This window comes from Cupressus sempervirens, chromosome 2 (genome assembly GCF_028749045.1).
Source record: "Cupressus sempervirens isolate cs-2001-9-10 chromosome 2, ASM2874904v1, whole genome shotgun sequence".
NCBI lineage: Eukaryota > Viridiplantae > Streptophyta > Pinopsida > Cupressales > Cupressaceae > Cupressus > Cupressus sempervirens.
In genome coordinates this window covers 635574722-635595797 of record NC_143119.1, presented here as the reverse complement: position 1 = coordinate 635595797, position 21076 = coordinate 635574722, and the positions used below count along the sequence as shown (strand labels likewise).

The 21076-nt window shown below is 34.5% G+C and overlaps 2 protein-coding genes across 3 annotated transcripts; one reads left to right on the top strand and one right to left on the bottom strand.

The window, feature by feature from the left end:
* Nucleotides 1-781: 781 nt before the first annotated feature.
* LOC149574976 (protein AGENET DOMAIN (AGD)-CONTAINING P1-like) lies at nucleotides 782-1108 on the top strand. Its single transcript, XM_089815982.1, has one exon. The coding sequence runs from the start codon at nucleotides 782-784 to the stop codon at nucleotides 1106-1108; it is 327 nt and encodes a 108-aa protein (XP_089672108.1).
* Nucleotides 1109-10628: 9520 nt separating this feature from the next.
* LOC149574975 (putative receptor-like protein kinase At5g20050) lies at nucleotides 10629-15820 on the bottom strand. Of its 2 annotated transcripts, none has more exons than XM_089814820.1 (5): nucleotides 15343-15820; nucleotides 13639-14154; nucleotides 12328-12528; nucleotides 12155-12208; nucleotides 10629-12070 (listed from the first exon to the last, which is right to left on the bottom strand). In XM_089814820.1, the coding sequence occupies exons 1-5, from the start codon at nucleotides 15560-15562 to the stop codon at nucleotides 10950-10952; spliced, it is 2112 nt and encodes a 703-aa protein (XP_089670946.1). In that variant the 5' UTR covers nucleotides 15563-15820; the 3' UTR covers nucleotides 10629-10949. The 2 variants fall into 2 exon arrangements, with proteins under 2 accessions (XP_089670946.1, XP_089670945.1); XM_089814819.1 differs by having other exon boundaries at nucleotides 12155-12205; nucleotides 15343-15796.
* Between the last annotated feature and the right edge of the window lie 5256 nt (nucleotides 15821-21076).

The window sequence follows — 21076 nt, the reverse complement described above, 5'->3', positions numbered from 1 at the left end:
CGCAATTTTCCAAATATTTTATTAAAGTGCCAATTTATTCATTTTTAAATTAAAAAATCAAATTTACACTCTTAATTTAGTTGATTGAAAATTAGAGTAGCCATATATTTATTTTAAGTTATGCTTATTTTTTATATGCAATTTTAAAAGAATAAATAGTAACTTTTATGCATCAATCTTTGAAAAGTGGAAGGCAATGCCACCATTTTTAAAATATTATAATACTAAGCAATCTATTATAATGTTACCTATATCTAAAAATATTTGTAATGTTTCAAAAGTGGATGATAATGCCGCCATATATTTTCATTAAAATATCAATTTATTTGTTTGTAAATAAGAAAAAATAAATTTATACTTTCAATTTTGTTATTTGAAAATTAGAGTAACCATATATTCATTTAATTTATGTTTATTTTTATGTGCAATTTTAAAAGAATCAAAATTCATTTTTAGGCATCAATTTTTGAAAAGTGGAAGGCAATGCCGCCATTTTTAAAATATTATAATAGTAAGCAATTTATTATACTGTTAGTTGTAATTAAAAATATATGTAATTTTACAAAAGTTGATGACAATGTCACCATATCTGAAACATTAGATTGCAAATATTTCATTGAATAATAAATATTACTTTGTTTACATCTATGTGATCATATGCATTTTATTATAAATATTTTAGAAATATTTAACTTTGTGTTGAGGATTGATTTATATGTTTATAATGAAATAATCAAATATTTTTTATTTATTGTGTTAATGTTAAAGGTATACATAAAACATGAACTTCAATTATGGGACAAAAGTTGAAGTTCGTTCTCATGAGGATGGTTTCCAGGGAGCATGGTTCCCTGGCACTATTATTGGACATGTGGCCAATGCTCCCAGGCCTAAGTTTTTCATTCAATATGATAATTTTATAATTGATGAGGTCACACAAGAACCTCTTGTAGAGGAGCCCTTTCTAGACGATATTAGACCTACACCTCCAATTGTTTCTTTTCCACAGTACATCTCATTGGATTTTGTAGTAGACGTCTTCGAGAATGATTCTTGGTGGTCAGGCATTGTTGTTGATAAATTTAAGTCTCCACTTAGTCGACGATAATTTTACGAAGTTTACTTTCCACATACTCAAACTCTTCAACCCTATTCTTGAGTGCAGTTACGTTGATCTCATGAATGGGTTAATGGAAGGTGGATACTAAGACAATGGTATTGAATATGTTATTGGGTTTTTTTGGTAGAGGTCGACATCTTTTTTGGATATTACTCTATTGTATTTGAAAATGGGAATTCACTGTCTCATAAAGTGGATTACCTATTATTTTTGGTGTTGCCATTTTCTATTGCAAAGTTTGACATCATGTATACATGTGTTTTGCAATAAAAGGTCTTTTAGACCATTGTTTTTTAATATGATGTATCCAAGGTTTTCATAAATAAAATAATATATTTACATGATGTATCCAATGTTTCATAAATAAAAAATCATTATATATCTTCATGTTTGTATATTTCTTTAACAAAATGTATTTTCATAATTTTTTTAATGTATTCTCTTATTTATTGTTCATACTTTCTTCATTTATTCTTAATTAATATATTTTTCAGCAATCTTTAAATCTTTAAATTGTTTGTCTCCATTCACAGATACTTAGATTTTACTCATTTAAAATATAAATTTTCTTCATTCATGCAAACATTATATATAAATTTAACTACTTATATAATAATCTTCATTGCTATAATTTTCTTGATGTCTACTAGATAAAGTATCCTTTAAATAAATCATATACACATTATAATAGATGAAGTTTGCTAATTTATATGGTTTCTATGGAAAATTATTTAGTGTCATGAAAAATATAGCTTAATTCACTAATATTAGTTTTCTACTAGCTATGGTGAGACCTAGGTTAAATTTTGAATCAGAGGAGGCAAGAAGAGAATACCAAAGGCAATATCAAAGAGAATATCGTAGAGAATACCGTAAGCGTCAAAAACAACAACAAAAACAAATAGAAAATGAAACAGAACAACAAAGAATAACATTAAATCAAGGAAATAGGCAAAGTTATGGTAGAAGAAGGTCTGAAGTGTCAGTTGCACAACTAGAAAATGATGAAAGAGAAAACAAAAATGTACAGAGAAATAATCGTCAACGTACTTCTCAGAGGGTCCTTCCAGATACACAAAGGTGTGGAGTCCAACGTGTTGAAGTACAAGCAAGTGACATACATGAACATCCTATAGATGCAAACAACCAACTAAATGTTCAGTATGAAGGGTCTCCATCTGTAGAACGTGTCCCAAAAACACCACAACATGAAAGTCAAATCCATGTGAATGATGAATTAGAAGGTGATAGAGAAAACATGCCCAATCCAAATGGTATGCTTCAATCCAAATTTAGAAGATTCCAAATGTAGTTTAGATATCAAATAGATAGTCCGAAAACACCAAAGATGTGTTATGTTTGTCAGGAGTCATATGCAGGAATGAAAGTATATCACACTAGTGAGGGTCCAATATGCAATAGGTGTCGTCAAGAGACAGGAATTTATAGGTTTTCATCTTCAAATAATATGGATCCAGGATGTCAACTAGCAGAGCTTGCAAATTTAACTCAAGTTGAAGAAATGCTCATTGCACGTGCAAACCCTATATTGCAAGTTACACATGCAACTAGAGATCAATATAAGTATAAAGGACATACCATTAGTTTTCCTCAGCATGTTGAACAATTATCAAAAGTCTTGCCACACACAATTGATCATTTACCAATCATCATTGTTCAAAGAAGGGATCAACGTGGTACAGGATATAACTTTACTATGAATAGGGATCGTGTTTATAGAGCATTGAAATAAAAAGTTGAAAATGATAAATTTTATGCAGATGTTAGGATAGATGAAAGTTCTCTTAATGACTTGCCTTCAAATAGGGATGAGAAGATTTTTCATAGATTAAAGACAGTGCACATGGAGTTTGATTTTGATGTAAATGAAGCTGTATTCCTAGGTCCTCTCATGGAGACAGATGAAGGTAATATAATTGAGCACACAAACTCTATGGCTTCAAGGCCACCTAATGCTCAAAGGGAAATGGAATTAATTCATGCTTGGGTTAATAATCCTGATGCAATTCCATTTTCTTTAATTGAGTGGCCATCTATAGGTGCATCACCTATCAATGAGTATGTCACATCTGGGTTGTTGGATATGGCTTTCCCAACATTGTTTCCAGATGGAAGTTGTGATTTGTTAGAGCCTAGAACGAAGTGGGTATACTTGCATGAGTTTGTAAAGCATTTGATCAAATATAGGGATCATCGCTTTGGAAAACATCCAAGGTTTAGGTATTTTGTGCAGAACATGGTAATGAGACATCGCGCACAAAGTTCAGCATCTATTTTTGCAAAAAGGAGCTTTCAGGAAATGCCAATAACTATTCATGAATTACGTGAACATATGGAAAATATACCTCGCAATAATCTCGCAGATAGGCTAATGCGATTTGGAACAAGTCTAAGAGGAACAAGATCATATTGGGCAAAATGTAAAGCAAAATTAACTGGCTTGCTTGACCAACTTGGCACACCTACAATTTTCTTCACATTAAGTGCAGCGGATATGCAATGGCTTGATTTACATGCACTAATGCCTGGTACAACACCTATTAATCCACAAGAGGCTCAAAGATGGAGAAGGCAGAATATCATCGACTATCCGCATATTGTCACTTATTATATGCACTTAAGGAATACAATGTTCAAGAAAGAAATACTTGAAAAAGGTATGAAAGTAAAGGACTTTTGGTGTAGATATGAGTGGCAACATCGTGGTTCACCTCATGTTCATGGCTTCTTATGGCTCGAAGGGGCACCAAATATGGACACTATTAATTGGTCAAATGAGGATGAACGAAAATGTGCTGAGAGATATTTTGATTCCATTATTCATGCTTGGAATCCTAGACATGATCCACATTAAAGAAACATAAATGTAAGTTTCATATTATAAATGAGTTAAATATTAATATGTGTTTCTCACCTCTACCCAATAGAATAATCTATGAATTATCATTTATAGGTCTTCCAGAATTTTGGTGAGCATCCATGCCTAAAGAATACAATGCAACTAGTTGAGATGGATATAGACCAGGATTATGAACAGATACTCAATTGTGTTGAGAGACACACTGTTTGTAAGGAGGGAACATGCCTTCGTAAAAAAAGAGGAAGAATGGTTTGCATGTTAGTCAAATTCAAAAAAAATATGTATAAATTTTCTATTTCACATTTTTCAACAAGTTGGGTTAACTACATATGTATTCACCAATGTTTCAGGTATAATGCTCCTTGGCAATTAAATTTGGAGGGATCAAAGTTATATACTGATGCAGAATCAGGTGAGAAAAAAATTGAGCCAGCAAGAAATGATGACAGAGTTAATACACACAACCGATACATACTACAATTGTGGAGGGCTAATCTTGATTGGCAACCTGTCCTTTCAAGACATGCAGTTATCAAATATATTGCAAAGTATGCAGCAAAAGCAGAGAGAAGCTCTGAAACATATCAACAAATGTTGATGCGTCTTTCAAATCTTGAAAATCCTGATAATTTAGCATCATGGGCATATAGAAAGCTTTTAACAGAGACAGTTATAGAAAGAGATATTGGAGCTCAAGAAACATGCCATATGTTATTAGAACTTCCATTGGTGGAGTGTAGTAGAAATTTTGTCAATCTAAATGTCTCATGTGAAGTTTTCAAACCTGTGGTAATCAATGATGATAGAAATGAGGAATAACTCACAAAATCTTTTGTTGATGGTAATAATACAAGACCACTTTGTATGGAAGGTATCAGTTTGATTGATGCAGCAAGGTCTTGGTTATATAATCCTAAAAGAAGAGGAGATAATAAATGGGGGCCAAGAAAGAAAGCAGTTGTTGTTAGAGTTTTTCCTAGGTGTTTTTCTATTCCTCCACGAGATTCTGATAAGTGGGTGAACTTTTGTTTTTCTGAGTTGTTACTATACAAACCTTTTCGTAATGTTGAGAGAGACATTGGTCATGATGATGATACTATAGTAGCAAATTGGGACTCCCTCAATTATAATCCTTGGCATGTTCGAAGGCAAGAACATGCACAAAATAATGAACCTTCAAGTGATTCAGAGACAGAAGATAATGGAGCCATTCAGGAAAATACTACAAAACATGAGTGGGAAATAATATCTAGGTTACATTGTGGTCAACATATGCCAGTTTCTGAAATTGACATGTTGGGAAGAAGAGATATTGATAGAAATACAAATTGGTGTAGTGCATATCAAAGTGAAGAGGAGACAATCCGAGAAATAAATTTCATACCTGAAATGAAAAAGCATGGATTTCTTATGTATGATGACATTCCACAATGTATCAACTTTACAACTCTTAGTCACAAGCAACAAAAGGCAGTCGACATTATTCTGACACACTACCATAGCAATCAAGTGGGAAATCCTTTGTTTATGATAATTCAAGGAACAGCAGGAACGGGAAAGTCTTATCTAATTGGTGCCATCAATCAATCTTTTCAAATGGCATCGATGACAAATCCTTCTCCTCTTCTATTGCTTGCACCAACTGGAGTTGCAGCTTTCAATATAGGAGCATCTACCATTCATTCAAAGTTGCGAATTCCAATTATAGATTTTGCCCAACTACAAGGGACAAGACTTACAAGCTTTCAACAAGAGATGGAAAATATCAAATATATTTTGATTGATGAAATGAGCTTCATTGGCTAGAACATGCTGGAAAATATAGATAGTCGACTTAGACAAGCCTTCCCGCATAAAGCAGACATAAGCTTTAGAGGTATCCCTTTCCGTACATCACATGGTGTTATTAATGTCTCCTAATTCTTATTAAGATTGGTCATATAGAATGCATACCTTTTGATTTTACTTTATATATGTAACTAAAAGTTTTGCAACTATCTTTCAGGTGTATCTATTATTTTAGTTGGTGATTTGGGGCAATTACCTCCTATTAATGATAGACCAGCATATGATAGCAATAGGCGGGAAAAGTTATTATGGCACGAATTCAAGATAGTGGTTACACTAGATAAAGTATTTAGGCAAGATGGAGAAAATATCCAACAGCAAAGATTTCGTCAGCTTCTCACAAATGTCAGAGATGCGAATCCACAAATAGATGACTGGAACTTGCTTATGACACGAACACCTATAAGATTAGATGTTGCAAGCAATGATGAGTTTGATAGGGCAGTGCATTTATTCTCTACAAATGACAATGTTCGTAACCATAACATGATGATGTTTTATTCTTTAAGACATCTAGTTGCACGTAGCCTTGCAACCAAGTCAAGGAATGGTAATGGAAATGAAGATTTATCAAGCGAGGAACTTGATACAGAGTTATTGATTAGTAACAATGCAAGAGTAATGTTGACTACAAATCTATGGATAGAAGTTGGTCTTGTCAATGGATCATTGGGATATATCAGAAATATTGTCTACAAACCAAGAACTGCCCCACCTGAGCCACCATCATATGTTACAGTTGAATTTGACAATTACTCTGGAGTACCATTTGATAATCACCATCCAAAGATAATACCAATAGCACCATTGCAAAGGGGTAGGACCTTTCAACTACCATTAAGGTTGGCATGGGCGTTGACTATTCACAAATCTCAAGGGCTAACTCTTTCAAAAGCCACAATAGACATAGGTCCAAGAGAAAGACAAGGATTGACATTTGTGGGGATATCTCGTGTTAAGTCACTGGAAGGTTTGAGGATAATGCCACCCTTTACATACGACCGTTATGAGAAAATGAAAAGTGGGAAGCAACTTTCAAAGAGAAAAGTAGAAGAATGTAGACTGAGAAGTCTTGAAAATCATTGATGTTTTGAAACATATTATTTAATAATAAAGATTTATTTGTTCTACTACATTATGTGATCATCATCATCAACTATTATGTTGTTATTCTTATTATGCACATTGATAGTTCATATTCCATAGTTAATGAAAAGTATAATTTGATATGCTCAATCTGACATGATAACCTTTTTATTTGCACATTTTAATGCTTGCAAGTACCATTACGCTGAAATTTTATTATACTAATTCTCTAATTTGTAAATTTAACTATGATCATCAATTGGGTCCACAAATTAAGTTTATAATATTATTTCAAATTATAAAGGCATTCTTCAATTCAAATAAATCATAATGTTTTTGCTTCATTACTTTTAACCAATACATTGCTACTCAATATTTGAAATCTATGTTTGTCTATTCTTCACTATCCATGAATGGTCATAATATTACCATGTTTCAATACCCAAAGTTTCATTACAAATTTTAATACAATTTGGTTTTATATTCATTTTCTCCACAATTGATTGTACTAAGTGACCTGTTCTATTTTTACAAGACCATTATTGATATAAAATATTTATCCCTCTCATTAAGTATACATTTGTTCTATTTTTTTAAATTGGTGATAATGCTTTCGAAATTGTTTTCCATGATTTTTTTTAGGCATGGAAGCCTCTGATAGACAGTCAAGCATTGTTGACATGAGCCCAACTTCTTCAATAGACTCAAATCATTTTTATGAGACAGAGTTTCAAAAGTGTGCACAAATAATTAAACAGTGATGTACAACTAAGGTAAAAGCTCTTGAGAATGCAGCTTTATCTATTGATCATGTACAAGAGATAGAGATAATGGAGATGGAAGATGTTGCGAAATATGTACGCAACACATCTACAAAAGTAGATGCATTTCCATCCATGATGAAAGAGGTCTATGATGATCATATTACGAACAAAGGTCGTAATACAATTTTAATCTCTGAAGAATATGTGATGTACTTACATCATTATGGAGAACTATACACATGGTCCATATGATGATTTCACAATTTTTAGTATTTCACTTATTACTTTATCTAGAGAATTGTACTAGGAGATGTTGTTCTCCTTTCATCTATGTATTGAAAAAATAAATAAACAATTTAACTTCTTAGCTCAAATTCTTCTCAACTATACTTGCAAATATTTCAAATCTTTTTCCTTGACCTTTGTCTTTGTATTATTAAAGCTTTAACATGAGATATATCATTTATATGTTGATCATTAAATTATGTATAAAATTGATGTTTTATTTCTAACTATTAATCCACTCTAAAGCAGAATATTCATTTTATACTCATTTTAAGTGCAATCATTACCTCAATAACATTTAGTAATCCTTCATTGTACACTATTCATGCTAAGCATAATTAACATTAATCAATTGTCTATTTATAAATACAACTATTAAAGTTATAAAACTACATAAGGAACATTGTAATCCTTATATTGCTCTATTATGGTAAGAGGCATGTGTAAGGAGAACAAGTTGCTCTCCTAAATGTAACTTTAAACATAACAACAATCGTAATTCTAACTGTGGTCCTACTTTTCCCCTAACCATAATTCTAATGCTTTGCTTACCCCTAACTCAAACTATAAGCCTAATTGCAACTTAGAATTTAACCCTAACTCATATTTTAACCCTAACCCTAATCCTTACCCTGACCCTAACCCTTTCTCTACCCATATCTTTAATTCTAACCCTAACCCTACCCCTACCCCTACCCCTACCTCTAACACTAACATTAATTGTACCTTTAACCATTGTCCTACTTTTCGCCTAACCTAATCCTAACTCTAATTTTGACTCTAACGCTAACTCATATTCTAACCATAAACTGAAACCTAACCTTAACCTTAACCTTATCTCTAACCCTAACCCTAACCCTAACCCTAACTCTAATACTAACACTAACCCTAACCCTACCCCTACCCCTAACTCTAACTCAAAATATAACTCTATCATAATTATAATATAGCCCTAACCCTAACCCTAACTTTATGCTAACTGAAATTGTAACCCTAACTCAAACCCATACCTTAACCTTAACCCTGATGTAACTCCATATATATATCGCTAACTCAATATATAAACCTAACCCTAACCATAACCCATAATCTAACCCTTTCTCTACCCCTTTGTCTAACTCCACCCATAATCATAACCGTAAACATATTGCACCCCTAACTCTAACTATGAATCTAACTCTACCATAATTTTACTTTAATATTAACCCTACCTCTAACCCTAAATCTATCCTTAAACTTGACTTAAAACTCTAACATTAACCCTAATTCAAACCCTACTTGTAATATTAAATCTATTTGTAACTCTAACCCTAACCCTAACACTAACACACTCTAATTCTAAACCTAACCCTAACTCTAACCCTAAGAATAGTCGTAATCCTAAAATAGCCCTAGCCCTAGCCTTAACCCTAACCCTAACTCTAATTGTAAATCTAATCCTAATCCTAACTCTACCTCTAATTGTAACCCTAACCCTAACCCTAACTCTAATTAAAATCCTAACCCTAACCCTAACGATAAACCTAACCCTAACCCTATTTCTAACCCTAACCCTAACCCTAACTCTACTCTTCAATATAACAATTTACCTAACAATATCCTTAAAATAAAACTGAATTAAACTAATAAGAATTTTTAAAAAAATGTTGAATAATTTTATACTACTACTATTTTATAGTAAGTTTATACAACTATATTTAAAAAGAAATTAAAAAATCAATACTAACCTTATCAAAAAAAGGAAAATTAAAAAATATTTTTCTGGTTGCGCCCCGACTGCCACTAGCTTATATATACCTATATATATATTACGCCAAGAGTAATCATTCTCGAGGCGCCTATTTTCATTTTCATAAATCCCAACTGTGATTAAATTAACCTTGAGATTAAATGAAAATAGGCGCTTCGAGAACGATTACTCTCGGCATAATATATATATAGGTATATATAAGCTAGGCATAATATATATATAGGTATATATAAGCTAGTTTTAATTACTTTAAAACATATTACATGATTTCCAAACTGTGAAGAAATTCTGTCGCCTCGATGAGAACCAATTTTTCAATACCATGTCAAAATTCTACCGAATATCCCCTCAATTATTCCCGTTCTCACGGATTTTTGTGGAAATTCAGCAATTTAATAAATCTTCAAGAGAAGAAACTAGACTTGTGTTTAGCCCAAGTTTGGCTGTTCAACCAACTAAACAATATCACTATAACCGGTGCAGGTTCCATCCCATATGATCCATGAAAAAAACAGTATACACTTCATAAAAAATATTGATTTCAATCCATACGTCTTGTTGAAATAGTTTAGACTCTGCCACACAGTTGAAGTTATTCAACACACCATACACAAGCGTTAATTTTTTGTGCTTTCTTTGGTTGCATTTATAAGTTAAATTTGTTGAAGATGAAAATAAAAATAAAAAAATAGATAGATAAATATATAGACCCTCTTCTGTACATAATCTAAAGGTTGAGTGCGTAAATGAAATGTTTAGCTTTCCACTATTATATGTTGCAGCAACACCAAAAGTGTTGTACAGAAGTTTGGGTTATAAACTTTTTTTCTGAAAATGAAAGAATGGACATTCCTATGTTTAAGTTTCTCTTGTTCATTATTTATCCATCTCTGATTCAATGAAACTGGGGCATTTTTCATTCAGTTGGGATTATTTATTGTTTTCTGATGGATAAAGCATCTATGGCTGTTTTCTTTTTCGAAATAGAGTCCTTCATAGGTCTTATGAATGCAAATTATTGTACAACTTTACCGATAGAAGAGGTGATGAGGAGAGTAGAGGGTAGTTGCTGCATCAGCACCATTAACCAGATAAACTGTATTGCTTAGTAAATTAGATACCATGCTAATTTGTCCCCAGTTCTAAGGGTGGAGATCAGCATTCATTGAACAATTAACATATGAGATGTAATGAATGATAGCATATGACCACACATCACTGGAGAGACGATGATTCAGTGGAGGCTACTGTTTCAACTGGTGTATTGACAGGAAAGGGCTGAGGAGGCATGGCTATATCAACAGTTCCTTCCAGCATTTGAATAACTCTGCTCATAGAAGGCCTCTGCAAAGGGTTGTACTGAATACACCACAGTCCTAACATGCTCAACTTCTTGGCTATAGTTTCATCTTCATCATCTACTATATTTTCTTCTCTCAACTTTTGAAATTCTCCCATTTCCACTTGTTTAAATGCCCACTCTGGGTAGTAAAATTTGCTGGACCTGCTTCCTTTCATATCAAAGTTCTTTCTTCCTCCAACCATTTCCATCACCAACATACCATAACTGTACACATCTGACCGGTCAGTCACGGGTCCATTGCTTCTAGACCACACCTCTGGAGCCACATAACCGGGGGTACCTCTAGCACCTGTAAGAGACACATGGCTTTCCTCTCTATCTGTTAATTTTGCCAAACCAAAATCTGCAACTTTTGGGGAGAAATTGGCATCCAACAACACATTGTGGGGTTTTATGTCACAGTGCAATATCCTATTTCGACAATCATCATGTAGATATGCTAGGCCCCGAGCTGTACCCATTGCAATGAAATACAATTGTTTCCAGTTCAAGACATTTTGATCATCTCCATGGATATATTTTTCAAGGGAACCATTGACCATGTACTCATAAACCAAAGCTCTCTTAGAACCCTCGAAGCAATAGCCCAAAAGTCGCACAAGATGTAAGTGGTGGATCCTTCCAATGGTAGCTACTTCATTCATGAATTGGATTCGACTATATTTTGATTTGTCAAGAATTTTAATGGCTACCATACATCCATAAGGAAGCTCACCTTTGAAAACTGTACCAAAACCTCCTTGTCCAAGTTTCGTTGCAAAATTGTTAGTGAATCTTTTGATCTGACGATAAGAATATCTGGTAGGAATTCCTGCATGTAAGAAGTTCTCAACTGAAGGATGTCTTGAGTCAAGAGGATCCATATACCCTCTAATGTCTTCCTCCTCTTGCAGATCCCTTTTCTTTCTATTAATTCTAATGTAAATAAAAATGATAAATGAGATAACGAAGACACCAGATGCGACTCCTACAGCTGCAATAAAATCCATACCCAATTTTAATGATGTAATCTAGTGTAAAAGGTCACCAGATGAAAAAATCTGAACTTCAAATTTACCTGCTTCAATCGAGGGCTTCCACTTCTTCTTACTTTTCAGACTCAGAAATTCTTCTTCATCAAAGATGAGAATTATTTTATAAAACTTATAATGAAAATAATGCTTATTTCCTATTTTTTTCAATTCACGTATTTTTAAAGTTTTAAACAAGCCATAAGCCAATTATGATTACCAGAAACTGTGATTTTTATCTTCTGCCCAGCGCTGCAGTGACTGTCAACGCCACAGATATAGTAGTGAACGCCTGGTTCTGTGAGATTAACAGTGGCAGGTCCAATTGTATAGCTTTTCAAGGGAACAGTTGCAGTACAGCTATTGTAATTTGCCTGAGTTACTTCAAGAACATTATAGACATTTGTAGCGAAGTTGAACACTGCAATAAGCAGAAATAAAATCAATCATATCAAAATATACATATACTTATTAAGTTAACAAAATGTTCATGTAATTCAATTAAGCCAACAATCCATCTATAACTGAGCTTACTTTAGAATGTCCATCTATAAAATCAATCTCCTCAATAAGTAAGTACACTTTATTTCATTAAATCCATAATACAATCTGCCAGACAAGGAGGGCATTTTGACACTTGGTTTGTAGAGCTGATGTAGACAGATTGGCAATGCTTACAATAGAAACCCTCTGTTATTACCATCAAGGCCAATGTTACTGCAAAACTAAATGCATTTGGGAAAAAAGCAAACCAAACTTTGATAAGAGAATAAATTTCCTCAATCTATAGTTTAATTCTTAATGTTTCTGGATTCAATTGTGTAGTTGTTTTTTTTCATCAACGTTTCTGATCACACTCACATTGTTCTTCAATCAAGAAACATTCAGAATCGAACTTTGATAAACAGAAGCCCAGAGAGGTTTAGGGAGAGTATTCTACTAGGATCAGAGAACTCTGTTTCAATCTCAAAGTAAATTTCACCAAAACGGGGAGCAAGGTGAACAAAAACTCAAATCAGTGTAACATATATGAGAACCTACATGTAACTATGCCTGCATTTCAAATGCAACCCCTCCCTATTCCCACCTAGAACTTAGTATTGAAGGCAGTGCTTAGTCAAGGAGTCATGAGGCAGAGTGGATGTTGGTATTGATAATCCAAGATAATTCAAGCCATCCTAGGCATACACCCTTCCATCACTATCACAAGGAAGAAAATAGTCCTATTCCATTGTTGCGACAAGATTAAAAAGCCCGGACAAAACAAAATCTTCACTTTAAAACCCATCCCATGTGAAACCTCCCCAAAACAACTCTTCCTCATCTCTCAAATCCTCATAAAATAAGCAAAAATAATTCACATTTTGAAAAACAGTAGCCTGAAAGGTACCCCTCTTTAGAATATTTAACTAAACCCTTGAATGCTTATAACCGACACAAAAGCCCTTATTAATTACACACTATGAACAAATTAAAACAAATCTGAAAAAGATTAGCCAACTTTGATTTAACACTTTTAACCTAAACTTACCCAGTGAATTTCCAACGTGGAAGGTTTTATTGGCAGCCCAGTTGTCATATAGCAGCAAATTACCAGAGGGCACAATCCACCCGGTCCTGCCTCCCACAGTATAACTCGTCACAGCAGCTAGTGGTGTTGATGATGGTGATGGTGATGGTGGCGGTGATGGTGATGGTGATGATCCTATAGGTTGTGGCGATGGCGTTGTTGTTGCAGGAGATGATGCTGCTGAGACTGTGATTGATGGCGTTGTTGTTGCAGGAGGTGATGCTGCTGAGACTGTGATTGTTGCCTTCTCCACATTGCTGCAGTTACCAGTAATGCCACAGACTGTGATTGCTACCTTCTGTCCCATGCTGCAGTGACCAGTAATGCCACAGATGTAGTAATGGGCACCTGTATCATTGAGCTTAACAGTGGCAGGTCCAGTATTATATGTTTCCATGGGACCAGTCAAAGTACAAGTTTTGTAATTCGCCTGAGTCACTCGAAGAACATTATGGGCATTTGTAGCGAAATTGAACACTGCAATAAGCAAAATTGAAATCAGTCATATGAATATAAACATATATTGTTGAAGTTGAGAACAACGTGAACAAAACTCAAATCAATGTAACATATATCCTATGTCTACCCGTGTCTACATTTTAAGTCCAAACCCTCCCTTGTTCACTTTAAAGCTTTGTATCAAAGGCTTTTCTTAATCAAGGACTCATAAGAAGTGGTTGTCATTATGATAATCTGGGATGAGTAAAGACATCCTAGGCTTATTAAGACAAGGAAGAGAAATGGGTTTTCTGCATCCTATTCTAATGATATTAGAAGCTAGAAAGCCCGTAGAAAAGCTTGATGATCAATCCATCTTATCCAAATCATCCAAAATCATCCATCCCCAATCTCTTGAGTCGTCATCAAGGCCAAAAGAATGCACATTCTGAAAAGCATGGATCTTAGCACACCCTTCATCATTGACAAAAGAAGGAAAACTGGTCTTTTTTTTCCTAAATATGAAAAACAGTGACCTTAAGGCTTAAACACATCCTTCAGTCCGTCTTATTCCAATGATGCTACAAGGTAGAAAGCCCAAACAAAACAAAAGTTGTCTCTCAATTCCATCCTGTCTGAGTCCTCTTATAAAACTATAAATAGAGGCATCTTGTAATGTTATTGATATGGACAAAATGGTTCATTTTGTCCATCAACCTTTCACAAGGTGTATTAGAGTTGTCGTGGGGTTTTACAATTATTTGGTAATCCAAGAATTTCTAGAACTATCTAAACATAAATGAGTTCTAGAACTTTACAACCCTAAATATTAATTTGACCTAACCCTATTTGGTAGTCCAGCTAATCTAGGAATTTCTAGAACTATCTAAACATAAATGGGTTCTAGAACTTTAAAAATCGGTAGTCCAGCTAATCCAGGAATTTCTAGAACTATCTAAACATAAATGAGTTTTAGAACTTTACAAACCTAAATATTAATTTGACCTAACTCTATTCGATAGTCCAACTAGAATTTCTAGATTATTTAGTATCCTTACACATTCTAACATCATTATCAGTAAAAAAATTATGAAATTCTAGTATAGCTTCACTACCAAAATAAAGAAGAAGCTTATAATGAAAAAAAGTTAGAACAATAAGTCAGAAGTGTTTCATTAATTAGAAATGAATAGATTTACAATATAGAAAGCAGGCACAGAAACTTACCAAGAGTGTCTCCAACTATGAAAGTCTCACTGCCAGTCCAGTCATCGTAAAGCTGAGCATTGCTAGTGGGTACGATCCACCCTGAGCTGCCTCCCACAGTGTGATTCGCCGCAGCAGCGCAGTGCAGGGCGGCCGCCATTAAAACGCCCAAAACCAGCATTTCCTTTGTGCTTGCAAATGCCATGTTCCCAGGTCGACCCACTTCACAAAACAAGCTCATTATGGTTACAACACACTTCCACCAGAACACAGCGAAAATGTGTGGTTTCTTAGGAAATTGAAGAACAAATGTGTGCTTATATCAAGAAAGCCTGGGGTTATAAACATAAACTTGTGGAAGAGCTTGGTCAAGCAGACTACGACTTTTGTTGGCAAATTTCAGTCAGTCCATTGCCATATCTTTGCGCCTCTCTTTCATCCCCACTTCCCCTTCGGAATCGCAGGGGTCCCAAGTGCATTGACTTCAATGTATGCTTGTGGAAAACACAATCGGGCATGGTGGCAATGGAATACCGCGGTAAGTGTATATTTATACACATATACTGCTAGCAATTTGTAGTTGCCGATTTGTAGAAGAATATGCATCAATTGATTTGGATACATATGTGTTGGATTCAGTACATATTTTTCTTACGCCGTAGGCGTTTCCTTATTTGAATTCAAAATCAAGGAGCTGTATTTTACATCAGACGGCGGGCAATGGTGGAGAGAGAGTTGACTACTAATCAGAAGATTTGAAAGGTAGATCTATTATTAGCAATGGTACCTTGGGGTGCAATGGGTATACTGAAGATATATTGAAATCAATGATGTAAAATATGTAAAGAGGAAAGGGTAAATAAAAAAGAATGACATTATTGTTTATGAGTAATTTTATGAATCTTTATTTAAGTATCTTTTTGTAGCTCTATTTACCTTTCTTTAGTTCTCTTTATGCCTCTATATCTAGCTACATCTTTGGATCTTTTTCTACCCATATCTCTCTAGCTCTCTTTACCTCTCTTTGTCTATTTCTACCACTCACTATTCATCTCCATCTCTTTATATCTCTATCTATTGATGTTATTCCCTCCCTCCTCTCTCATTCACTCCATCTCTACTATGTATACATGTCTCTATTTCTCTTTGTATCTCCCTTGTACTTCTCTTTATATTTCCTTCTATCAATATCTTTTTCTACATCTATCTCCTTATATTTATATCTCTCTGTATAAAGTTATGATCATTCATTTCAAAGACGTTGATGTGATCAAATGGAAACAATAGTATGAGATATGTGGTGAGAAAGGAGGCAAAGATTTTCCAAATTGATGCTTTTATTTTCTCAAAGGATGATCTTTGATCAATTTGTATTATGATTTTGATCAACTATTGTGTTGAACTTATCAATTGGTGTTCCTTTATTTGTTGATTTTGTGTGTTTTGGTGACAATTCTAAGGGATTTAAGGTAGAGAGGAGGGTAAATCATCTTGCTAGTTGAAAACGTTAGCAGTTTCATCAAGTTGTGTGTGCTAGTATTTTTCTTCAATGTAAGTTTTAATGGTGATCTTTTGTCTATGCTCAAACACTCACTTGGCTTCAAAGTATCTAGTATGAAGTTCTTGCCACGAGAAGTGAATTACATTAATGAGTGAAAATTCTTGGCCAAGATCAATGATTTGCTATTCGATGATGAGGATTTGATGAAAGTGGTGTACACTAATCTGTTGGTGATTAAATTATAACAATTTCAACGCAAGTTTCTTCCAATTCTAACACCAATCTTTAATGTAACTATTGGTTGAGCAAAAATCTATTATTAATTAAAATGATAAAAAATTATAGAAACATTAACTATTATTAAAAATATATTTATAATTACGAAAGATATAATTATGGATGTTGTCAGAGATTTCAGGGATGGTAGAGTAATGATGCTAAGTATGCACGAATCCCATAATGAAAATGAATGGGATTTCAAAGCGCCCCGAAAACTTGCTTGTGGGAAGTTTAAAGACCCTATAGAGGTTATTTGCATCATTATTGTGTTGTTGATGTTTAATAATATCATTGTTGACAGAAAGATTGATGACAAGAAGGTTCAAATACAAATTACTAAAGTTGGTGGATTAGGAATTAGCGAGGAAGAAATGGGTGGAGATTTGAATCGATTGGAGCCACCAAAGATAGAAAATTTCAAAGATAGGATGGCAACGTGGTTCTCATTAAAAGAAAGGGGATTTCTTCCTTATATGCAGGCAATGGCGAGGTATGGTGAAATTTGTTCTCTTCAAGTTGTGAACAGGTGGAATGATCGTAGGGTTACCATAAATGGTATTATGTTCCAAGTTAATGAGGATGCTATTGCAATGGCTACTGGGTTGTCCATGAAGGGGAAGAAATGGAAGAAGGTTATGAAAATGGTGGATGAGGCTAGCATGAATAGTTTTTTGCAGAAGATGAAGAACCTGTTCACTATAAAGGAGGCTTCTAGAGGGATAAGCTACCAACTCCATGGGAGGATGTCTGTCTGGTGTTAATGAAGTACCTCATCCTTGAAGGCAGGTTTGGAGTTTATTATTGGGTATATGCACTGAGTTGTGGTGCCAAAAAGGTGACAACCTTTTTTTTTCATTTTTGAATAGTGTGTACACACTTTAAAAAAAGTAAAATTTTATAAATGGGCTGCATACCTATAGCCCATTTATTTTATCTCAACTTTTTAGCTTCTTCCAACAGCAGGGCGTACGTGAGTTGCATAAAACAACACTTTTCACCACCCACCTTGCCGACATGCCTCCTCACCGACAAAATTTGAGATCACAAGCACACCCACACCCACGTCGTATGTGATTTAAACTTCATTTTGCATTGTTTGATACATTTTTCATATTGTTTTGTGGGTTTTTTATATTGTTTTATAAGGTTTTTACAATTTTTATTTAGATTTCAATTGATTTTTTATCAAGAAATGTCAATAATCAACTGGAAAATCCATAAGAACCTCAAAACCCTCAAGAACCTCAAAACCAAAACCCTCCCCAAGAAGAACAACAAATTCTGCAACCTGAACCAATTGCAAGACCTCCGCCTGGCACACAAGAAAATATAATAAATGAAATATAAAGAGGTAAAATTGAATTAGAAGTACTCATTGGTTAGTTGAAAGAATCTAGACAAACCAATCCAATGAGGGCTCAATTGGCATCATCCCTCAAATCCATTAAGACCTAGATAGCCTCAGTTAGTGGTCAATTAGATATTTGGTGAGTCAAGAGAGATGAACAAAAAATATGTTATGCAAATAAATTGTCATATGAAGATGTTAAAAAAAAAGAAATACCGAAAGGTAGAATGTGTGCACTATTTAAAAACCTGATGAGCAAAATACTATTAGAGAGGGTACTAAACGATTCCCCATCCATTGGTACATACACAATCCTATTAGAAATAATTTTTGGGATAGATGGTGGATGGTTTTTGATGCCCCTCCTTGCAACAATCACGAGGTCCCTATGTATTTTTTGAAGAAATTGTATTGTGAGTTTTTCCTTGGGGAGATCCCCAATTATTTTGATATATTAGACTCCCAAGGTAGAGGTGGGGGGTCATCATTTGAGAGGCCGAGAGCACGTCATGACCCTAATGTAGTTAGGGCACTTGTGGTCAAGCCATAGCGTGAGCATGTGACTATTCCTTCAGTTGTGAAGGAACATGTAGAGGCCAGTGCTCTAGGGACCATTAATGCTCTGACGCAGACCCTCATCCATTCCATGAGCCCATTAGTTGAGGGGGAGCCTTCTGCACATCGCGGTCACATGTGCACTTCATGCGGATCCTTATGCACATTTGGCACTCATGCTAGAGATGGTGAGGATGATGGGCTCGTCACTGATTAGTTCCTAAACGACACATTTCGCATTGACACACAGGTAAATTATAATTATAATTTACTAATTTGATCACATTTCATATTTATAGTGAATGATTAATTAATTAGCATCTATTGACATTGTTCAAAATTCAGGGTCAGAGTGTTGGCAGGCCTAGTAGTGATCCTTCAGCCCCATTTTTTGTCCTATCCACAAGTCCAAAGGTATGTATCGATTTAATCATTTAAATTAATACATATATTTATTAAGTAATCATATTAATGATTGACAAAAAAAAATAATGCATGTGCATCAGTTCTCTATAGGACCGTCAACATTTACTACAGACTTGGAGCATAGACATCATATGAGCTATGTATAGGTACATTTGTTTCATGTTAATTTAATTCATTTGATTATATTTGTTTCATGTTTTATGTTACATGTAACATGTATTGTATGACATGCAACTCATGATGTCGGACACTCCTCCTCATCTCTGACCGTTCGTTAATCGTGGACTGGCTGCACCTATGGCTAGCTCACAACCATTGACTGAGGTATGAAAGAATTTTCTTGGTTTTAGTTGTTGTTTATAATAGTTAGTATCAAAATTTCTAATATTATTTATAAGTGATTATATTGATTAAATTGTTGTAGGGTCTCGTCATGCCTGATCATCCACGAGCCTTCGAGGTGGACTTAGAGAGTGACTATTTGATGGCGGTAAGAAAATAATTAATTTTGTGTGAACATATATTTTATTTCAACGTATAATAAATATTGATTCATATCTACTTTGTTTGTATCAGCTCGAGTTAGAGAAGAGCCTCAACAAGAGGACGAGTGAGTGTGTTAGGAGGACCCCATCATCTCCACTATCTCCCTCCATAGACGATAGAAGACCTCAAGAGATTTTTTTCCTTCCCCTCGTGGGAAAGAAAAGATATAGTTGATAGACATGTATATATATTGATGCAGGAGCATCTTGCATCCAAAATAAAGGGGAGGCATGTTGAATGTATAATATTTTATGATAAAAAAAAGGAGGAGAGAGAAAGTGACAAAAATTAGAGGAAATAAATAAATAAATAAAAAGGGAAAAATAAGAAAAATAAAAAAAAAGGAGGAATTCCTATTTTCGAGGTGCATAGGTGACATAAATAGAAAAATAAGAAAAATAGTTGTTATTACATTAATCAAGGTGTGTAGGTGGCATCTTAGAAGCTTGTGGAAAGTTTCTTAAATCTTGCATTTAATATTTGTTGTGATCCATAAAGGAAATGTAATTTTCTAATTGGGCCACACGGTGGTGCTTAGTTGTAATTCTAGAAGGTTGTGGATATTGTCTAGGTGGAATTCTAGAAGGTTGTGGATAATTTATGCATTGGGTGGTAAGTGCCTATTTAAGCAAAGCATATGAGCATTTCAAATCAAGCTTGAGAAGTAGAAGCTCGAGAAGGAGAAGCTATGGAAGGAAAGCTTTGGAAGGTGAAGGCTTCAAGGTGTGAAAGCTTTGGAAGGAAAAGCTTGGGAAGGTGAAAGCTTAGGAAAGTCAAGCTTCAAGGTGTAAAGCTGGAAGGTGTGAAAGAGAAGGAGGAAGTGAAGAGTGAGTTTTCCTGAGTCTGTGGACAAAGCACCAAATGTGAGGCAGTTTACAACAGGATTGTGATGGAGTTGCGAGTGTGTAGATAGAGCGCTGAATGTGAGGCAGTTTACACTTGGATATTGGATAAAGTTGGAGAAGAGCTAGTGGCTGCGGTTTAGAAACAAGGAGATTGCTTGGTGGCTTGCGAGCACAAGTTGAGATCTTGGAGGTTTCTACCAGAGTGTGGATCTAGACTAGCTTGGGTTTGGATTGGATCTTGAGAGATCTTGTAGA